Here is a 16698-nt window from a genome sequence, read left to right on the forward strand (position 1 = left end):
GCATTCCATAGCAATGTTTAAATCTGACCCGTCCTCTCACCTTTGGTTTGAACCACACACATGCAAAATGAAGAACGCGCAACAGTGGGTGATTCAGTGGTGATCGGCTCCACGTGGGCAAAAGGCTGGGCACCAGCCACTGCACCTTTTCAACGGGGGAAGGTGATCCCAGCTGCCACCAAGCTTCCACCTCCACCTGCCCCCCTGGCGTTCACCCGATTGGCTGGAAGAGGAGGTCTCATGCCCTTCTCCAGCTGTGCGGGATGCCTCCCTCTGTCCCCATACTTCTAGCTCGCCTGGGCATCAAGTCCACTCACCCTTCTTGGTGTGGCGGCATTGCGGGATGGCAGAGGCTTTACTGGGGCCCCAACGTGGGAACTGGAACTGCCATGCCCTTCCTGGCAGAAGCCCCCACCGCCTATCAGGAACCAGATTCTAGCCTGCCTCTTGTTTTGGCAAATGGGGATGTGGGCTGTGCCAGGGGGCACATTTAAGCATCCCACACCTGGGGCACTACCTGTTCGTTCCCTCACTGTTGTATTCCCTGCTTCCCCCTCCAAACGCTGGGGTATCCTGTTAAATGGATCTGGGGGGAGTGGCCATTTCTGTGTGCCCAAGTGGGGCCAGGGCCAAAGGCACTCCCCCAGATGGCAATCTCTGTGGGGGGGCACCTTATTTGATGTAAGTCTTAGGAACCTCTGCTTGGATTGACCACACGGCACTTCCTGCCGGCGGGCCAGAAGTATTTAGATTGCCCCATGCCCAAGCCAAACCTCTTTCATCTGTATTCAATAAAGTTGTGGCCTGTTTTAGCCCCCAACCAGTCTTGTTGGTCTCTTATTTATATGGGGAGCCCAACGCCTGGTCCTGCAAATGGTGGTGCAGTGAGCCGCTATTTTTCAAACTTCCTTGTTTTTCATTTTTTAGGATTTTATTGAAGCTTTGGATCCAGACGTTTTAAATGAGAACACAGCACCATCTTTCACGTGGAGTGAAGTGGAAACAGTCACTGGTTCATATGAAGGTTCAGCTGAGATGTTTCCAACAGTGCACAACTTTTCTCCAGTAATATTTACGAGCATGTCTGAGGATAATTTGCCTATTTTGAATAGAGCTGCAGAACTACATCCAGATTCTGGTAAGTTTCTAAGTCCCTCTCCCCCCACTTACCTCCCTCATTGTTCAAAAGGCTGCTGTCACATATATGATCCTTAGCACAGAGACCAACCAAATTATTAATGGGTCATTTACTGAAGTCAAATTCCAGCCCCCTCCTGGAGCAAATGCAGAATGCCACACAAGCAGAGAGTACTAGCATCTTGTCACCCAGTTGACCTTCCACCGAGAGAAAGAAGATGCCAGAGCCGTTGAAGAAGCTGCATAGACAATCAGTTATTTCAGTTGCCAAGGCAGGTGTGATTGGAGGAGATTAACATATCTCCATGTCCCATGTGGACGTTAATTTTTCCAGGAGCTTTTGACTGATAGGTTTTCAAATGCCACTGAGGGTAAATAGGTCAAAAAGTTACAACTCGGCTACATGGGAGCAACAAACAGGTGGAGATGACCCTGTGACACAATGGTGTCATTAGCACACTCTCTTGCACAGCATTATCAATGGGGGTATTTTTCTTGACTAAGTATGGATATTTATGACCCATTTAACAAGGGTTGGCTGGCGGATACAGGCTTAAAATACCTCTCTGAATTTTTCAAGTGAAGGCATTCAATAAGGCAGAAGGCCGCATTCTGATTTTCTTTACATCCCTTTGAAAGTAAAGTGTGAATGAAGCTGGGGCTGGAAAGTTCATTTTTAGAAATAGTCATTCAGTCTTTATATTATCATTACTGATTTTCACTGTTCAAAAATACACTTTCCATTTTCATTATACAGTAATAGGAATAACTAACTCTCTCCTTTTTTTAATCAATGTGTATACTTCAAGAATGGAGACATTCCAAGGCCACAATCCTATACATATTTAACTGGAAGTAAATCTCATCGACTTCAGTAAGACTTACTTCAGAGTAAATATACATAGCATTGTCCTATGTGACTCCCATTTTTCAGTCTAGTTCAATTCAGGATTAATTTCTAACCTCTGTCTATGACTGTCCTCTATTCCATCTCTATTCCAATATTGGTTTTTGCTTAATGGGGTAAATTTACTTAATTTGTGTTGGTGTTCAGGATTTAATATAATGGTAACAATAGTTTTCTTTTCCTTTATGTATATACAAAATGCATTGAAAACATTTTCTGATACCATCAACCTTTCAGCTGAGCAGCTGTCCTATCTTGTAAATGGACTCCAGCCTTTCACTAAATATGCAATTGAGGTGTCTGCTTTTACCATTATTGGAGAAGGACCACCAGCTCTTCTCATTGCTAGGACAAGTGAACAAGGTAAAATTTTATTGCTGACGTAATTTCATGCTGGCAGTACTTAATTTTCTCCACACTTCTAACTCATACTAAATGGATTGTTTTTGTTCTGCAGTTCCAAGCTCAGTCGAAAATATCAATTATAAAAATATTAGTTCGTCCTCAGTTTTGCTTTATTGGGATATACCAATAAACCCCAATGGAAAGATCACACATTACACAGTTTATGCAATGGAGCTGGATACACATAGAGCTTTTCACATGACTACGTCAAATAACAGCATCTTGATTACAGGTAAGAGTAGCTTTTAAATAATTGCTGTAGTAGCTATCAAAGCTATGTTGGAATAGAATATAGATTTAACTTTTCTATACAGTGGTACCTCGGGTTACATATGCTTCAGGTTACAGACTCCGCTAACCCAGAAATAGTACCTCGGGTTAAGAACTTTGCTTCAGGATGAGAACAGAAGTTGTGCAGTGGCGGCGCAGTGGCAGCGGGAGGCCCCATTAGCTAAAGTGGTGCTTCAGGTTAAGAACAGTTTCAGGTTAAGAATGGACCTCCGCAACGAATTAAGTACGTAACCAGAGGTACCACTGTATTTCTGCATCTCTACTTATATTCAACAGGCTTTAATGAACCAAAATACTTTTAAAGAACTGACAATACTTACAGGTACTGCTTTGCACATCTTCGCCTTGGAGGAATGCTGAATAAAGGATACTTTAATCTAGCTTTAGATTCTTCTACGTTTGTGGTATTTAGTAATACAAATGGTCTTAGATTTTATTTTCATTCTAGTGGTTCCCTCATTCCCCCCCCTCTCTCACACAATATTATCAACAACTAGTGGAAAACAGAATTTAGAAAAATAAAATCATAAGGATAATGTGGCAGAATCCAATGCCAGGTCCCCATCCCATTCTATAGTGAATCAGAACTGTATGAATTGGTTAATTTTAATAGTGCACACCCAATATACCAGTGTCATGTGCTTGCAGTGTTTTTTCTTCTTATTCCTTCTAGGTTTGAGAAAGTATACAAATTATAAAATGAGAGTAGCGGCTTCCACAACTATAGGCGAAAGTGCTCTGTCTGAAGACAATGATATTTTTGTGAGAACACCTGAGGATGGTAAGCATATTGGTCATGCTGATTTTATAATTTTTTTATGTCATTGCTGATTAATTCATCTTGTGCAGTCTACCTAGTGGAAGTTAATAAATCTGTGTTTCTGAGGATCCCCCTGGACTTCCTTGTGTCCTTCACTAAATTCGGTTTTCTTCCTAACTAAAACAGGACAGCAGCATTTCCTGCTTTGATTTTACATGATAGAAATCTACTTCTAAATTAGAGAAGCACCAGCTGACTAGGTTTTATATAGAAATGTGAAGGCTTCCCCCCCAAAAAACTAGGAAAATTGAGGAGAGGGAAACCACCACTTCATTTTTCTGTGCCCCCCCCCGACCATCACATCTCTAGTTCTATATTTCAGTGCCAATATGCCCAAACAGTTACATATTTAAAACATATATAGTGTTTTTATTTTGCATTAAAATTAACTGGTAATGTTGGCAGAAATTGCATAGTTCCTTGGATATTCAAAAGCTGGAAATGAGTCATTCTTTGAAAAGATTACCCTTCACTATACCTTTAAGTTACATTTTGACTCATAATTCCATGATTGATGAGAAGGTGCCTAGCTATCTTACCTATAATTGATGTTACCGTGACAGCATAACTATGGGGAGAAGAAAAATGTTGCATCGATCAGTTCCTGTTCTTACTGTAACTTCTAGTTGTTTTTAAAGAAACTGAATTGATGTAGACAGATGTTTAATATGTGTGTGTGTGGGGGGACAACTCCAAGTGATTTTCTTTTATGTTTTCTAAACTAAAGAACCAGGTTCACCACCCCAACATGTCGAGATATTAGAAGTGACTGCTACAGAAATAAGTTTAAGATGGTCACCACCTGAGAAGCCTAATGGGATTATAACTCATTATGAAGTCATGTGTGATGATGCTAGTGCTTTAATTCTGAGAAACACAACAGCAACAAATCTTCTTTTAAATGGCTTGAAACCATATACTCTGTACAATATTTCTGTAAGGGCATTCACCCGCCTTGGGCATGGGAATCAGTCATCTCCCCTGTTATCTGTAAGAACGGCTGATACCGGTAAGTGCAGCATTTTGGAATACTTTTTTTATCTCTGTGGCTTCCATTTTAAGCATCATTTTAAGCATCAAACTCCAGTGGATTTTCTTGCAGATAAGCATCTTAGGGATTTGGGCATGAACCTGATATATCATGGTAGCACATGTATTCGGTTTCGCATCTGGTATATTCTAATGTAGGGGATCACACTGCTATCCGTGTGCTAAGTATCAGATGGGACAGGGGGCAGGAAGTAAATATGCTTTTCTCCAACCCACCAGCCCAGAGTAACAAGCCAGATAGGTGGGCAAAAGTCATAGGAAATGACAATTCCTTGAATCTTGACCGGAATTACGCTGCTAAGCATCTTAAAGAGTATTGATAACAGTTAAGGAGATACCAACAATTCATCATTAGCCTGCAGCCATCAGTCTTCCCTGAAAGTTAGCCCAGGAAGAGAGGAGTGTCAGTCAAAACTGGGGGCAAACTCCTTTGCTTTTATGCAGTGGGGTTTTCTAGCATCCTGCCCTCACTATATACCCTAGTTGTCTCCCAATAGCCTTTCTTAAGAGTTGGGGATACTCAAGAAAAGCTTGGCATATGCAAAGCTGGACTGCCATAGTACAAGGGAACTGGAGAAAATCAGTTGGAGACAGCTTCTGCCCAGTTGAAAAGAACTAAGCAAATACATTCATCACAAGGCAAATTAGACTAACAAGGGCTGATTATTAATAAACACCTTCACTCTCCTATCTGATATAATTTGGTTTGAAATAATATACTCTGTCTGAAAAAAATCATTTCCCTACTAGTGAACTAGGAATCTAACTAGATCAGTGTTTTTCAACCTTTTTTGGGCAAAGGCACACTTGTTTCATGAAAAAAATCACGAGGCACACCACCATTAGAAAATGTTAAAAAATTTAACTCTGTGCCTATATTGACTATATATAAAGTAATTCTCTTGAATAGGAATCAAATAAACACAAAGAAAGTATTTTATAATTACTTTATTATAAAATAGTAAGTAAACAGAAATATGAAAAATTATAAAATACTTTATTCAGTGCGCAACCTGGGCCTGTTTGGCTGAACACAAAGCTGATATTCTGGCTGGAATCAAAGAAAGACACACACGTAGCTCTTCGTCAACAGCTCTCAGTCTCTCTCTGTATTTAGTTTTTATAGCAATCATGCTTGAAAAGCTCATCTCACACAGATATGTAGTGGAAAATGGGAGCAATGTCAAAATAGCTTTGTTTGCCAGAAGGGAGAACTCCTTGACACCGGAGCTATTTATAGTCCTTAACATCAGTGGTGGGATTCAAAAATTTTAGTAACCAGTTCCGACATTCAAGCATGGTTTAATATTTTTTTTCTTTAATGGCAAACAAAAACGTTGCGGACCGTTCTCTGCTCAGCGGGGATCGATCCGCTGATCCCCGCTGAGCTGGCGGATGACAGCTCCGTCTCCGCACTGTGTGCGGAGAGGGAGATGTCAGAGCCCCGCTGCTCTCTATGGGGAATCGGATGAGAGCGGACCGCCTGTCCGCTCTCATCCGATCCCATCCGATCTGATCCCCACCCAGGACGGATGGAAAATAGGGTGGACACAGTCCGGCGCCCGCCTAGTGGGCGAAAATTTGACATTTTTTTAAAAAAAATCTTTTGAATTTTTCAATTTTTCCCACGGCACACCAGGCAACATCGCAGTGGTTGAAAAACACTGAACTAGATGATAAGAGACCCCATTGGGGTGCTTTTATACTAGATTTGAAGTTGCTAAGTCTCCTTTGTAAAATTCTCCTTGCTTTTGTTTTGTTTTGTTTAAAAACTAAACTAAACTAAATCTGTACTGATAGGTCTGCAAGAATTACCAATTGGTTGGATAAAAGAGTGATGGTGGTACTTGATGACTGGGATGGTTCACACTTGAGTTTCAGTTGTTACTTCCTCAGTCATTACACACTTAATGATTATCTGAAATTTTAATAACTTTTCTCTGAATTCTTCCTTTTCAGTTCCCGAATTCCCACCACAAAACGTAACTTATAAGAATATCTCTTCTTCAGAGATAGAGCTATCATTTCTTCCACCATCTGTCCCCAATGGGATTATAGAGACATATACCGTATATCTCAGAGAGACTGATGGAACTGATGAAAGAACCATCAATACCACACATCTATCACTAACTATTACAGGTGACTGTAATATAGCAGTTTGTGACTTTAAAATGATAGTGTCTTTGCTGGTTTATTTTGCTTAGTTCATACTGTATAGTATATATTTAATAATATTGCTTTAGAATTAAATTAACAATAAAAATGATAGATGGGGGGGTTGAATATTGTGTTGGAATACATTTATCTGTGTTTACTATTTATTTTGTTTTGCCCTGATATTGGGGTGGGATAGAATCACATAAATATAAATAAAAAATACAACAATTAAAATTTGAACAGGCAAAGGCAAGTTAATTAGTAGCCTGTAAAAGGCTTGTAAAAAAAATTCAATACTGTTTGTGTGCCACTGCAAAACGTTCTTTGAATTTTGTGACTTTTATTTGTTGTAAAATAACAAAATAGAAATGGTTAAACCTTTATTTATTTAAGTTTTTTTCTCATTGCAATGCTGAACTTTGAGGGACTTCTCTAAAATATGTGAAAGTAACAGAAAAAGCTACATATAACACACAAATATATATGTATAAATGTGTATCTAAAATTTCAAACATATAAATATTATTAACAATTTATTATTTATTTAGGCTTAAAAATATATACAAGATATATTGTTGAGGTATCTTCAAGCACTGTAAAGGGTGAAGGTCCTCGCAGTGCTCCTTTGCACATGTTGACTGATGAAGATGGTAAGCTTTCTGTCATTGTCTAATTACAGTTTTTTATGCAGTTGACATCTTTAACACCAATTGGCTAAGCAGGACTGAAGGCACAGAATGTTGTACAAAAAAAAATCCAATTGCTGGGGGTGGGGGGGACTGTCAGAATGTTTGTAGTCAAACTTCTGTGCGGAATGGAAAAACAGGCAGTTTTATGTTGGCATTTGCTAATTTCAAAAAATTCTCATATAGCCAAAATTCAGTTACATAGTAAAGAAAGCAGTACTGTACTATGACAAACAAACAAAAAATGTTTAGGGTGTTCTTTCTTGCAAGTACAGACTGTTCTGAACATCAGACCACATGCACCACATATTTCTCATAGTTGTGATCATGTTTCCAATTTGCATGCATGATTACACTATGACCTGAATTTTTGGTACATTATGCTGTTTTGTGTGAGTTAAAATAAACACAATTAAATGTTAATATTTCTGTTTCTGATGAAGTGCTCCATCATCTGTTGCTGCTGCTGTTGTTGTTTCTTAACACATACTAAAACTTAAGATAAAATTGTTAAAGACCACTGGATGAATTGAAATAGTTCAAATCGGATCAACCTTCGTTGTTGTTACTTTATACTGAATCAGACCAATGGGTCATGAACTGGCCAGGTGTTGGTCTTCTAAATCTGAGATAGAGATCTTTTCCAGTTCTACAAAACTCCTCTTTTTGCAAAAAGTTTTGTTTGTAAGTTAAACACAAATACGGCACTCATTTGTTGGAGTAGGAACAGGGTCACCCTTCTGTTATCTGGGCTAACCCAGCCTGTCCTCTCAAACATCTACATGTTGAACTTGGCTATCTCTAAAGCAGGCATGGCCAGACTTGGCCCTCCAGCTGTTTTGGAACTACAATTCCTATCATCCCTGACCACTCATCCTGTTAGCTAGAGTTCCTGCTCTAAAGGAACTCTTAGGCAGATGTTGGAGCGATGCTAATGTGATGTTTGAGACTGGAACCAGCAACATGTCCCCATCCATGCATAACACATCGTGAATAGGGCTTACAAGACCAGGACTAAGTGTGTATATGTGTATGTGTGTGTGTGACATGCTCTGTCACTGAGCTACACCTTTTTTTCATTGTTATATCGTCTTACTGTATAGTTTTACCACTGTCTTGATCAGGCTGAGTTTTAATTATCTTGAGTCTACATAACATATAAACCTTTGACACTTTTGCAATTTAATGGGGTTAATAAATAAACATGCTTTGTGCTGTTCACCATCTATCAGTCAGATGCTCAGCAATTTCCCCACCCTTTGGAGATAATATAATTATTTCTAGTTCAAAGGAACTATTTTACTGTAGTTTACATGCGTTCCCAGCTATAAAGTTAATATTTCTATTACAAGGAAATAATTGCAACAATGCACTTGGAACATAGGTGAATCACAGTGACACACCCATTGCTCTGTTTTCTCATGAAATACTGTTTTCTATTGAATTGCAGAAACAGATGTCTTAACAGCACCATGCAAAATTGTCCCTTATTATCTCACTGCAAAACAAAGACAAAACACCTCAAATCAAATACCCTCCTTTAAACGCTAATTTATATGGATAAAATGCCATTTTGCGATTTATTTATTTATTTATTGCTGAAATTGTATTTAACATGATATTGTGTCCTCTCTTTAAGCTCCTAGCTCTCCTCCGCTATTGCTCGCAGTAAAACAGTTGTCTGGTGTCATTGTGAAGTTGTCATGGCAACCACCATTAGAGCCAAATGGAATTATCCTCTATTACACAGTTTACGTCTGGTAAGATTTTTCTAGAGATAAATAAGAATCTGTCACCTACCAGAAATTTTAAGCTGTTTTTTTAACTCTTTACACTTGATGATTATTATAATTTGTTATGCATGAGTTCTGGCTCATCACTTTAAACAACTAGACCTTTATGAATTAAAGCTGAGGTTTCTGCAGCTTTTACACATTTTGCAGGCCAGTGCTCGCTAGATTCTTGAAGTAATTTTGGATGCCAGTTTTCAAAAAAACAAGACGTTTTTGCTATCCAAGCTGCTACACTCTGTCCAACAATAGTGCAAGTGATGGTCATACGTTGACGACATCAAAAGCAGCCTTACACTGAGTCAGACCATATAGTCCATATAGCCTAATAACATCTGCATTGATTGGCAATGATGGGGGAAAAGTGTGTGTGTGTTGAAGAAACAAATATCTATATGCATTGCCGTATAATCTCATAAATAGATGGCCCTTGTTTATCTGAATGTATTCCAGATTGGGACCATGGCATAGGGCAGACTTCCTCAACCTCGGCCCTCCAGATTTTTTGAGACTGCAGTTCCCATCATCCCTGACCACTGGTCCTGCTAGCTAGGGATTATGGGAGTTGTAGGCCAAAAACATCTGGAGGCCCAAGGTTGAGGAAGCCTGGCATAGGGAGATTAAACCCTTTCCCCTCATAGTGGTCACAATTCAGACCCTTCTCTGCCCCCGAACTACACACATTTGCTAGCTGCCCTAAAAGGAGAATTGCCAGTGTCAAATAGCAGCCACAAGAGATGGATGATCCACACCATATGTGTGATCAGCAGTGGCCAGAGGGATGAGGCAGTCACCCTGCTGACCCTGCTGCTTCTGTAGTTTATCTGGATAATGATAATAATAATTTTATTATTTATACCCTGCCCACCTGGCTGGGTTGCCCCAGCCACTATGTGTGGCTTCTAACACATATCGAAACTTAATAAAACATCAAACATTAAAAACTCCCGATGCAGGACTGCCTTCAGATGTATACTGTAGTTATTTATTTCCTTGATGTCTTATGGGAGGGCATTCCACAAGGAGCGCACGACTGCTGAGAAGGCCCTTTGCCTGGTTCTCTTGTAACTTCTCTTCTTTCAGTGAGGGAACCACCAGAAGGTCCTCAGAGCTGGATCTCAGTGTCCGGGCTGAACAATGGGGTTGGAGACGTTCCTTCAGGTGTTTGGGGTGACGGCAAGGTTGGGGTTCAATGGATATTGTTGCAGGAGTTCTGGATTGGCTCCACTGCAGAGCATGCCACACAATCCTGACTTCAACCTTGACCTTCCTCAGCCTTGTCCAGGAAAGCTGCAGCGACGGCGCTTTTAGGATGGTGGTCAGCCCTACAACAGCTATTGACTGGTGGGGGCAAAAGGTTAAATTCCCTCTCCCTTCATGACAGCGGTTCCAGTCTGGATCATCACCCACCCTCTATCTACCAGACAAAAATCAAATGGTTAACATCACTTCCTGTTCAAACTTCAGATGTATTTATGGTCAACAACACTGATTTATACATTTCATTTAATGCATTTAGGAATATAATTTCAAGAAGAAGCATTAATGTAACAGAAACCTCATTAGACATCATGGATCTTGAAAATAAGATGGAATATAGTGTTTATGTAACAGCAAGTACCAGATTTGGAGATGGAAATATAAAGAGTGACATGATCAGCTTCATTACCTCTGAAGGAGGTAAGAGTACGTTGTTGCCATAATTTAATTTGGTTGTAATCTGGTTGTTGCTGCTTTTCCTTTGACTTTTCTTGTTGATCGTTCTTAATGACTTTTTAGCATTTATTATTGATCACCTGGAAGACATCATTCATTGTTCAGTATGCAGACAATAATGTTAAAAAGTAAATATTATTGCAAGTAAACAATGAAAGAAAGTATTTGATTTACTATTGAGAATGATCCCACCAGTATGCAGTAAATTAAATCTTATGCATCCAAATCACCTAAGACAAGTAAAATAATTTGGTAATAGATGCTGTATGTAAATAAGTACCTCCTAAAAAGAACATGATTCTTTCCACTCATTCATAGCAATTCAGTTCTGTTCAAGCCAAGTGCATTCAGAAGCTTAATTCTTATTCCAATCAAATAAAGGGACATTTTCATCATATTGTTTCTCTTCACTCGGGGGGTGATCAGTCTTTCCTCCTCTGAGTTTGCTTTCCCTTCATAAAATGAAACGGGGGTGGGGGGTGGGAAATACATGTTGACTAAAATGATGTGGCTAGGAAACTACAATTCATATTTTTTTCAACCATGTTTAAAAATACTTTTTCTGATGTGTTCTCTTTGAACCTAAGCCTTTAATATGAACCCATTTTTTACCAAATATCTGTCGGTCTTTCAGATATGTTTCCAGATAGCATATGTACTGTTGGTTCTTGTCTACCACCGTTTGCCCACATTATATGTCTTATCTGGAGGATGAGACTGAATTAAAAAATCATGAATAAATTTTGCAGAGTGTGAAATCTCCTCCCCTCCCCGCCCCCCCCCCCAATTTTGCAGGGCAGGAAAATCAACTGTGTTGTATTATTGATTCATTTGTGTAGCAATTACATGCCAAAATGGCTCGTGCAAAAGGTAACCGTAAACATGTTTTTCAGCTCCAAGTGACCCACCTAAAAATGTGTGGTATAAAAACCTTACTTCTTCATCTGTACGAATCTTCTGGGATCCTCCTCAAAAGCCCAACGGAGTTATACAGTTTTATTCGATTTACTACAAAAATGATTCAGACACTTACATGCAGGTAAGTTTCAGTTGTTTTTCTTTTCCCTGAATTTTCATGGCAAAGATTGAATTAATTGTTTTGTAAATTTGTTCGTGATCACCATATGCATGAGGAGTAGCTTCATATTAATTTTAAACAGCCCTCAGAATGAGCCCATATCACAGCATGAAACAGAAACAGGCTTATGAATACACACATCCTTACACATCTACCTACTCACAGTTTCACTGAAAACTGCTGAAGTTTGACTCCTTGTTTCCATGCCATTACAACACTTGTTAAACTATGGAATTTAACGTTCACTTTCATTACCGTTTTAGTATAAGCAAAGCCCCCTCTGGTGGCTGTATGAAGAACATAGCCAAAACCTAACCATTTGTGTACTTAGAAATAGAACTTATATCCTTAAAAGCTTTGGTGTCATTACTGCTGTAGTGCTTGATATAGTTTCATTTGCTCAATAAATATAGCCACTGGATGCATTTTGTTATCTAAAGGTTTACAAATATAGGTAATTTTACATAGTTTTAAATATCTTAGTTTCTTGCTTAGTTTCTTGTTTAATATCAAATAGATAAATTTAAAATTTAAAAAATCCTTATCTTGGCCCAGTTTGCAACTAAAACTAAATCAGTACACACTAAAACTAAACCAATACACACAATACACCAGTACACATGTGTGTATGTGTACTCACAAAAAAAAATCATGGCTGCCATGCTGCTCCTCACATCATCCTGCTATCATGGCACCTGAAGCTAAATTGTGGCTTTGCTTAGCATTATATCAGAACTGAGGCTTGTAGTTTGTCTTATTCCAGGCAAACCAGGCAGTAATTTACTCCCAGTAGTATTGCAGGAGGACCAGGGTAAAAGCAAAACTATCGTGATTTTTACAGTGAGTTTGCACATTTACACTTAACCATGGTTTCACTTAGTGTTACATGGCAACTGGGTCACTGTTTACAGAGATGGTTACTAGTTTGGTTTTAATTGTGCTTTTTTGTGCAAATATTTTCCCCCTACCTCTGCCCAGAATTTTACCAGTTACGCTATTGACAGTGGTGTCGACAATGCAACTTTGTCTACGGTATTAAGCAACTTGGCAAAATGGAGCCACTACACACTTTGGTTAAGTGCTAGCACAGCCTTTGGAAATGGAAACCAAACCAGTGAAATCATACATTTGTACACAGATCAAGACGGTATGCATATTTTTTTTTAAAAAATCAAAATATATTGTAAAACCTATAGAAATTATTCTGCTAAGGAAGGATTTGGCAGGATTGCAATATGGTGGTGATGGTACCACATTATGTGCCCCTTTTAAAGGCATCTATGGTATGCATACCATACCTTGCGTTACAGATGCTTCAGGTTACAGACGCTTCAGGTTACAGATTCCGCTAACCCAGAAATAGTACCTTGGGTTAAGAACTTTGCTTAAGGATGAGAACCGAAATTGTGTGGCGGCGGCACGGCAGCAGCGAGAGGCCCCATTAGCTAAAGTGGTACCTCAGGTTAAGAACAGTTTCAGGTTAAGAACGAACCTCTAGAACGAATTAAGTTCTTAACCCGAGGTACCACTGTATAGTTATTTCACTGTCCCAGGATTTATGGCATTCCTCCCACCAGTATTGTACAACTAGATGTACAATAATCAGATTTAAGGTGTATCTCAATTCACTATTTTTAACGGACCACCTTGTTATCAGAGTCTCTTTGATATGGACCTAACTACTGTATTCCACAGTGCACCTGTTTTAGCTAATACTAGTCTCTACCCATCTGCTCTGCAGATTTTTCACAATTATATTTGTTTCTTCCTTGTCCTCCTCAGACATACAGTCTCTATGGCCCTGTTTAGACTTAAGGGGTTGCAAAGTTTTCTCATCATTATTGCTCCTAGGAGTGTAGCTTCATTCCATTTTCAGTTTCTAATAAAGCAGGTGTAGGCAGATTGCTTTTATTTATTCATAATCCCATATACGGGCTTTTAACCTTTGGGATTTATCACTGAAATTCTATTTGACATTCTAATAATTATAATTATTAGTGGAATGCTAAAACTCAATTTTCAGTGTAAGGTGTGATCTCTATCCTGGAAGCAAGTCTTACTGAAATCAGTCGACTTACTTCCATCTAAAAACGCTTAAGAATCAGAGGGTATAATGGCACATGCCTCACCAACTATGGTTTTGCATTTTAATGAGATGTTTAATAAGCCTTCATTACCAAATTGATCCCCCAAGAAATCTATATTTAACCCTTGTTAGATGAGGGAACATAAAGCAAAAATAAAACCATCTGCTTAAATTCAATAAAAGTTCTGTAACATCCAGACTATATGAGTTGCATAGTGTGCATTTTCCAATTTCTAGCATTTGCAATTGTGTGTGAAGGACAAAATGGTCCCTCATATACAAAGGTTCCTGGCTGCTGGAAAGACAGAAGACTAAACAAGAAACTTACTCCCAGGCATGCTGGTTTGTGTACACAGGGACATGTTTTGTTTTGTTTTGAATACAGTGGTACCTCGGGTTACACATGCTTCAGGTTACATACGCTTCAGGTTACAGACTCCCCTAACCCAGAAATAGTGCTTCAGGTTAAGAACTTTGCTTGAGGATAAGAACAGAAATCGGACTCTGGCAGCGCGGCGGAAGCAGGAGACACCATTAGCTAAAGTGGTGCTTCAGGTTAAGAACAGTTTCAAGTTAAGTACAGACCTCCGGAACGAATTAAGTACTTAACCCGAGGTACCACTGTACGAGGGAGCTTTGAATAATGTTCTCCTCTGCCTTTATCATGCTTTGGCTAAGGAACACATCCACATACACTGAATATATAGCATGTGCTTACTTTTAGTACAGAAGACTAGAATTTTTTATGTTTATACAAGCAATTGTCTTTTCAAAAAATGAGTTAAGTATCATTAATTTGGAACATTTCAGGTTGAAACCAATGTGAACTACTTAGTGCTTATGTATAGCCACATGTAAGTATAAGAGAACAGAGTGCATACAGACCCTTTAACTTTTGCTTATTTGTGCTATAGTTCCAGATGGACCTGTGGAACAGCTGGCCTATCAAAACATTTCTTCCACTGCTGTAAATATAAGCTGGATGCCCCCAGCCCAGCCTAATGGAATGGTCTTCTACAAGGTTTCACTGACAATGCAGGATGCTCAAACGGACCATGAGATTCTGTCACTCATTTTGAATGATACAAATGTGGTTCTTCGTAAACTGGAAAAATATACCAGTTATCTTCTAAAAATCACTCCAGCAACAGAAAACGGAGTGTCTGAAATGCACACTGCTAGTCTGCACATCCGAACTGAAGAAGATGGTATGTTCCATACTTTGTTTTGTTCTTGTTCCTTAAATATTGGGTTTGTCCAGGCATGGGCAATGTGTGACTTGGAGTACTTCTGTGAGGACTATGGCCTTTCTGTACAACACAATATAAAGAAGCTTAAAATGTGATGGAAAACAATTTCTGCAGAATCAAAATCAAGGAAAGAGGTAAAAAGATAAGCCAACTTCAAAGCTGTTGTGATGTTAAAGTCTCATAACCAGGATTTTTCAAGGCCTGGGTACAATTTTGCATGTCTAAAATATCCATTCAGTGTAAGGTTATAGGAAAAACACAGCACTGCACACCTAATTTTCGTGAAAGTGTGTAAATTAAGCTTGGATTTCTGTGTGGAAGTAAGTGACACGGGCTTACTTCAGAATAGATTGGTCTGCATGCTAATTTGCAAGTTAGCTTATGGATGGTGCTGTATCCTATGATGTTGCCCTGTGGTGTTTGCCAAGATGTCCAGCCTCTGTTTAGCAAAATGTCAGTTTAAAAAAATAAAATCACTGTAATATTGTCTCATGAAATTATTTTAATCACTTTAAACTGAATTAATTATAGGTGGTTAAGAAAAGAATGGGCATGTCATTACTGTTATCTAATGTGTGCTGCAAGTCTGCATTTAGATAATGAAAGAAAAAGTGTGTGTTTGTGTGTGTGTGTGTTGTGTGTTGTGTGTAGATGCTTATTAGAGATTTCACAATAAAGTTCTTTCAGCAGTTTAATATTTTCCCCTTTATCTATTGATGCAGTTCCAGAATCTGCACCAATTATGACATCTTATAAAAACCTTTCGTCTACCTCAGTGATGTTATCCTGGGATCCCCCAGCCTGGGCAAATGGCATCATAATAAGCTATGTCTTAAAGCTGCATGGACTAGATCGAAATGATTCTTTCACTACTTCCAATAACTCAATTGTCTTAGAAGATCTTTCACCATTTGTACTCTATAGTTTTTATGTATCTGCAAGAACTGGAAAAGGGCTCGGCCCATCCACTGTTTTGATGTTCTTCACAGATGAGTCTGGTGAGTAATTAGTTTAGGAGCCAGTATGATCATTAGACACAAACTGAGTTGAATGTTAATATTTTTTTTACTTTAGACAAGGTTTTGTTACCTTAATATTTGTTGTCCGTGCAGTGTAGAACACTTATTGAAGTAGGTTCTTCTTCTTAACATACAGTGAGGGGTAAAAGTATTTGATCCCCTGTTAAATTTGCCCGTTTGCCCTCTGACGAAGAAATGACCAGTCCATAATTTTAATGGTAGGTTTATTGTAGCTGTGACAGACAGAATAACAACAGGAAAACCCCCAGCTTTAAACTCTTGAGGTTTTCAATCCATGGATCT

General features: G+C 38.9%; 1 protein-coding gene across 2 annotated transcripts in view; it reads left to right on the forward strand.

Annotated features, from left to right (window-relative positions):
- The window catches only part of PTPRQ (protein tyrosine phosphatase receptor type Q), a 103041-nt gene that overhangs the window by 36298 nt on the left and 50045 nt on the right, over window positions 1–16698 (forward strand). For both annotated transcript variants that reach the window (XM_083573278.1, XM_083573279.1), the window contains exons 28-40: window positions 928–1138; window positions 2282–2407; window positions 2502–2681; window positions 3414–3521; window positions 4288–4569; window positions 6570–6752; window positions 7319–7420; window positions 9096–9216; window positions 10766–10926; window positions 11856–12001; window positions 13019–13187; window positions 15041–15334; window positions 16099–16374. In XM_083573278.1, coding sequence (XP_083429404.1) covers window positions 928–1138; window positions 2282–2407; window positions 2502–2681; window positions 3414–3521; window positions 4288–4569; window positions 6570–6752; window positions 7319–7420; window positions 9096–9216; window positions 10766–10926; window positions 11856–12001; window positions 13019–13187; window positions 15041–15334; window positions 16099–16374 — 2359 coding nt within the window. The remainder of the gene's footprint in view (window positions 1–927; window positions 1139–2281; window positions 2408–2501; window positions 2682–3413; window positions 3522–4287; window positions 4570–6569; window positions 6753–7318; window positions 7421–9095; window positions 9217–10765; window positions 10927–11855; window positions 12002–13018; window positions 13188–15040; window positions 15335–16098; window positions 16375–16698) is intronic.

Source organism: Podarcis filfolensis (genome assembly GCF_964270895.1).
Source record: "Podarcis filfolensis genome assembly, chromosome: 10".
Lineage (NCBI taxonomy): Eukaryota > Metazoa > Chordata > Lepidosauria > Squamata > Lacertidae > Podarcis > Podarcis filfolensis.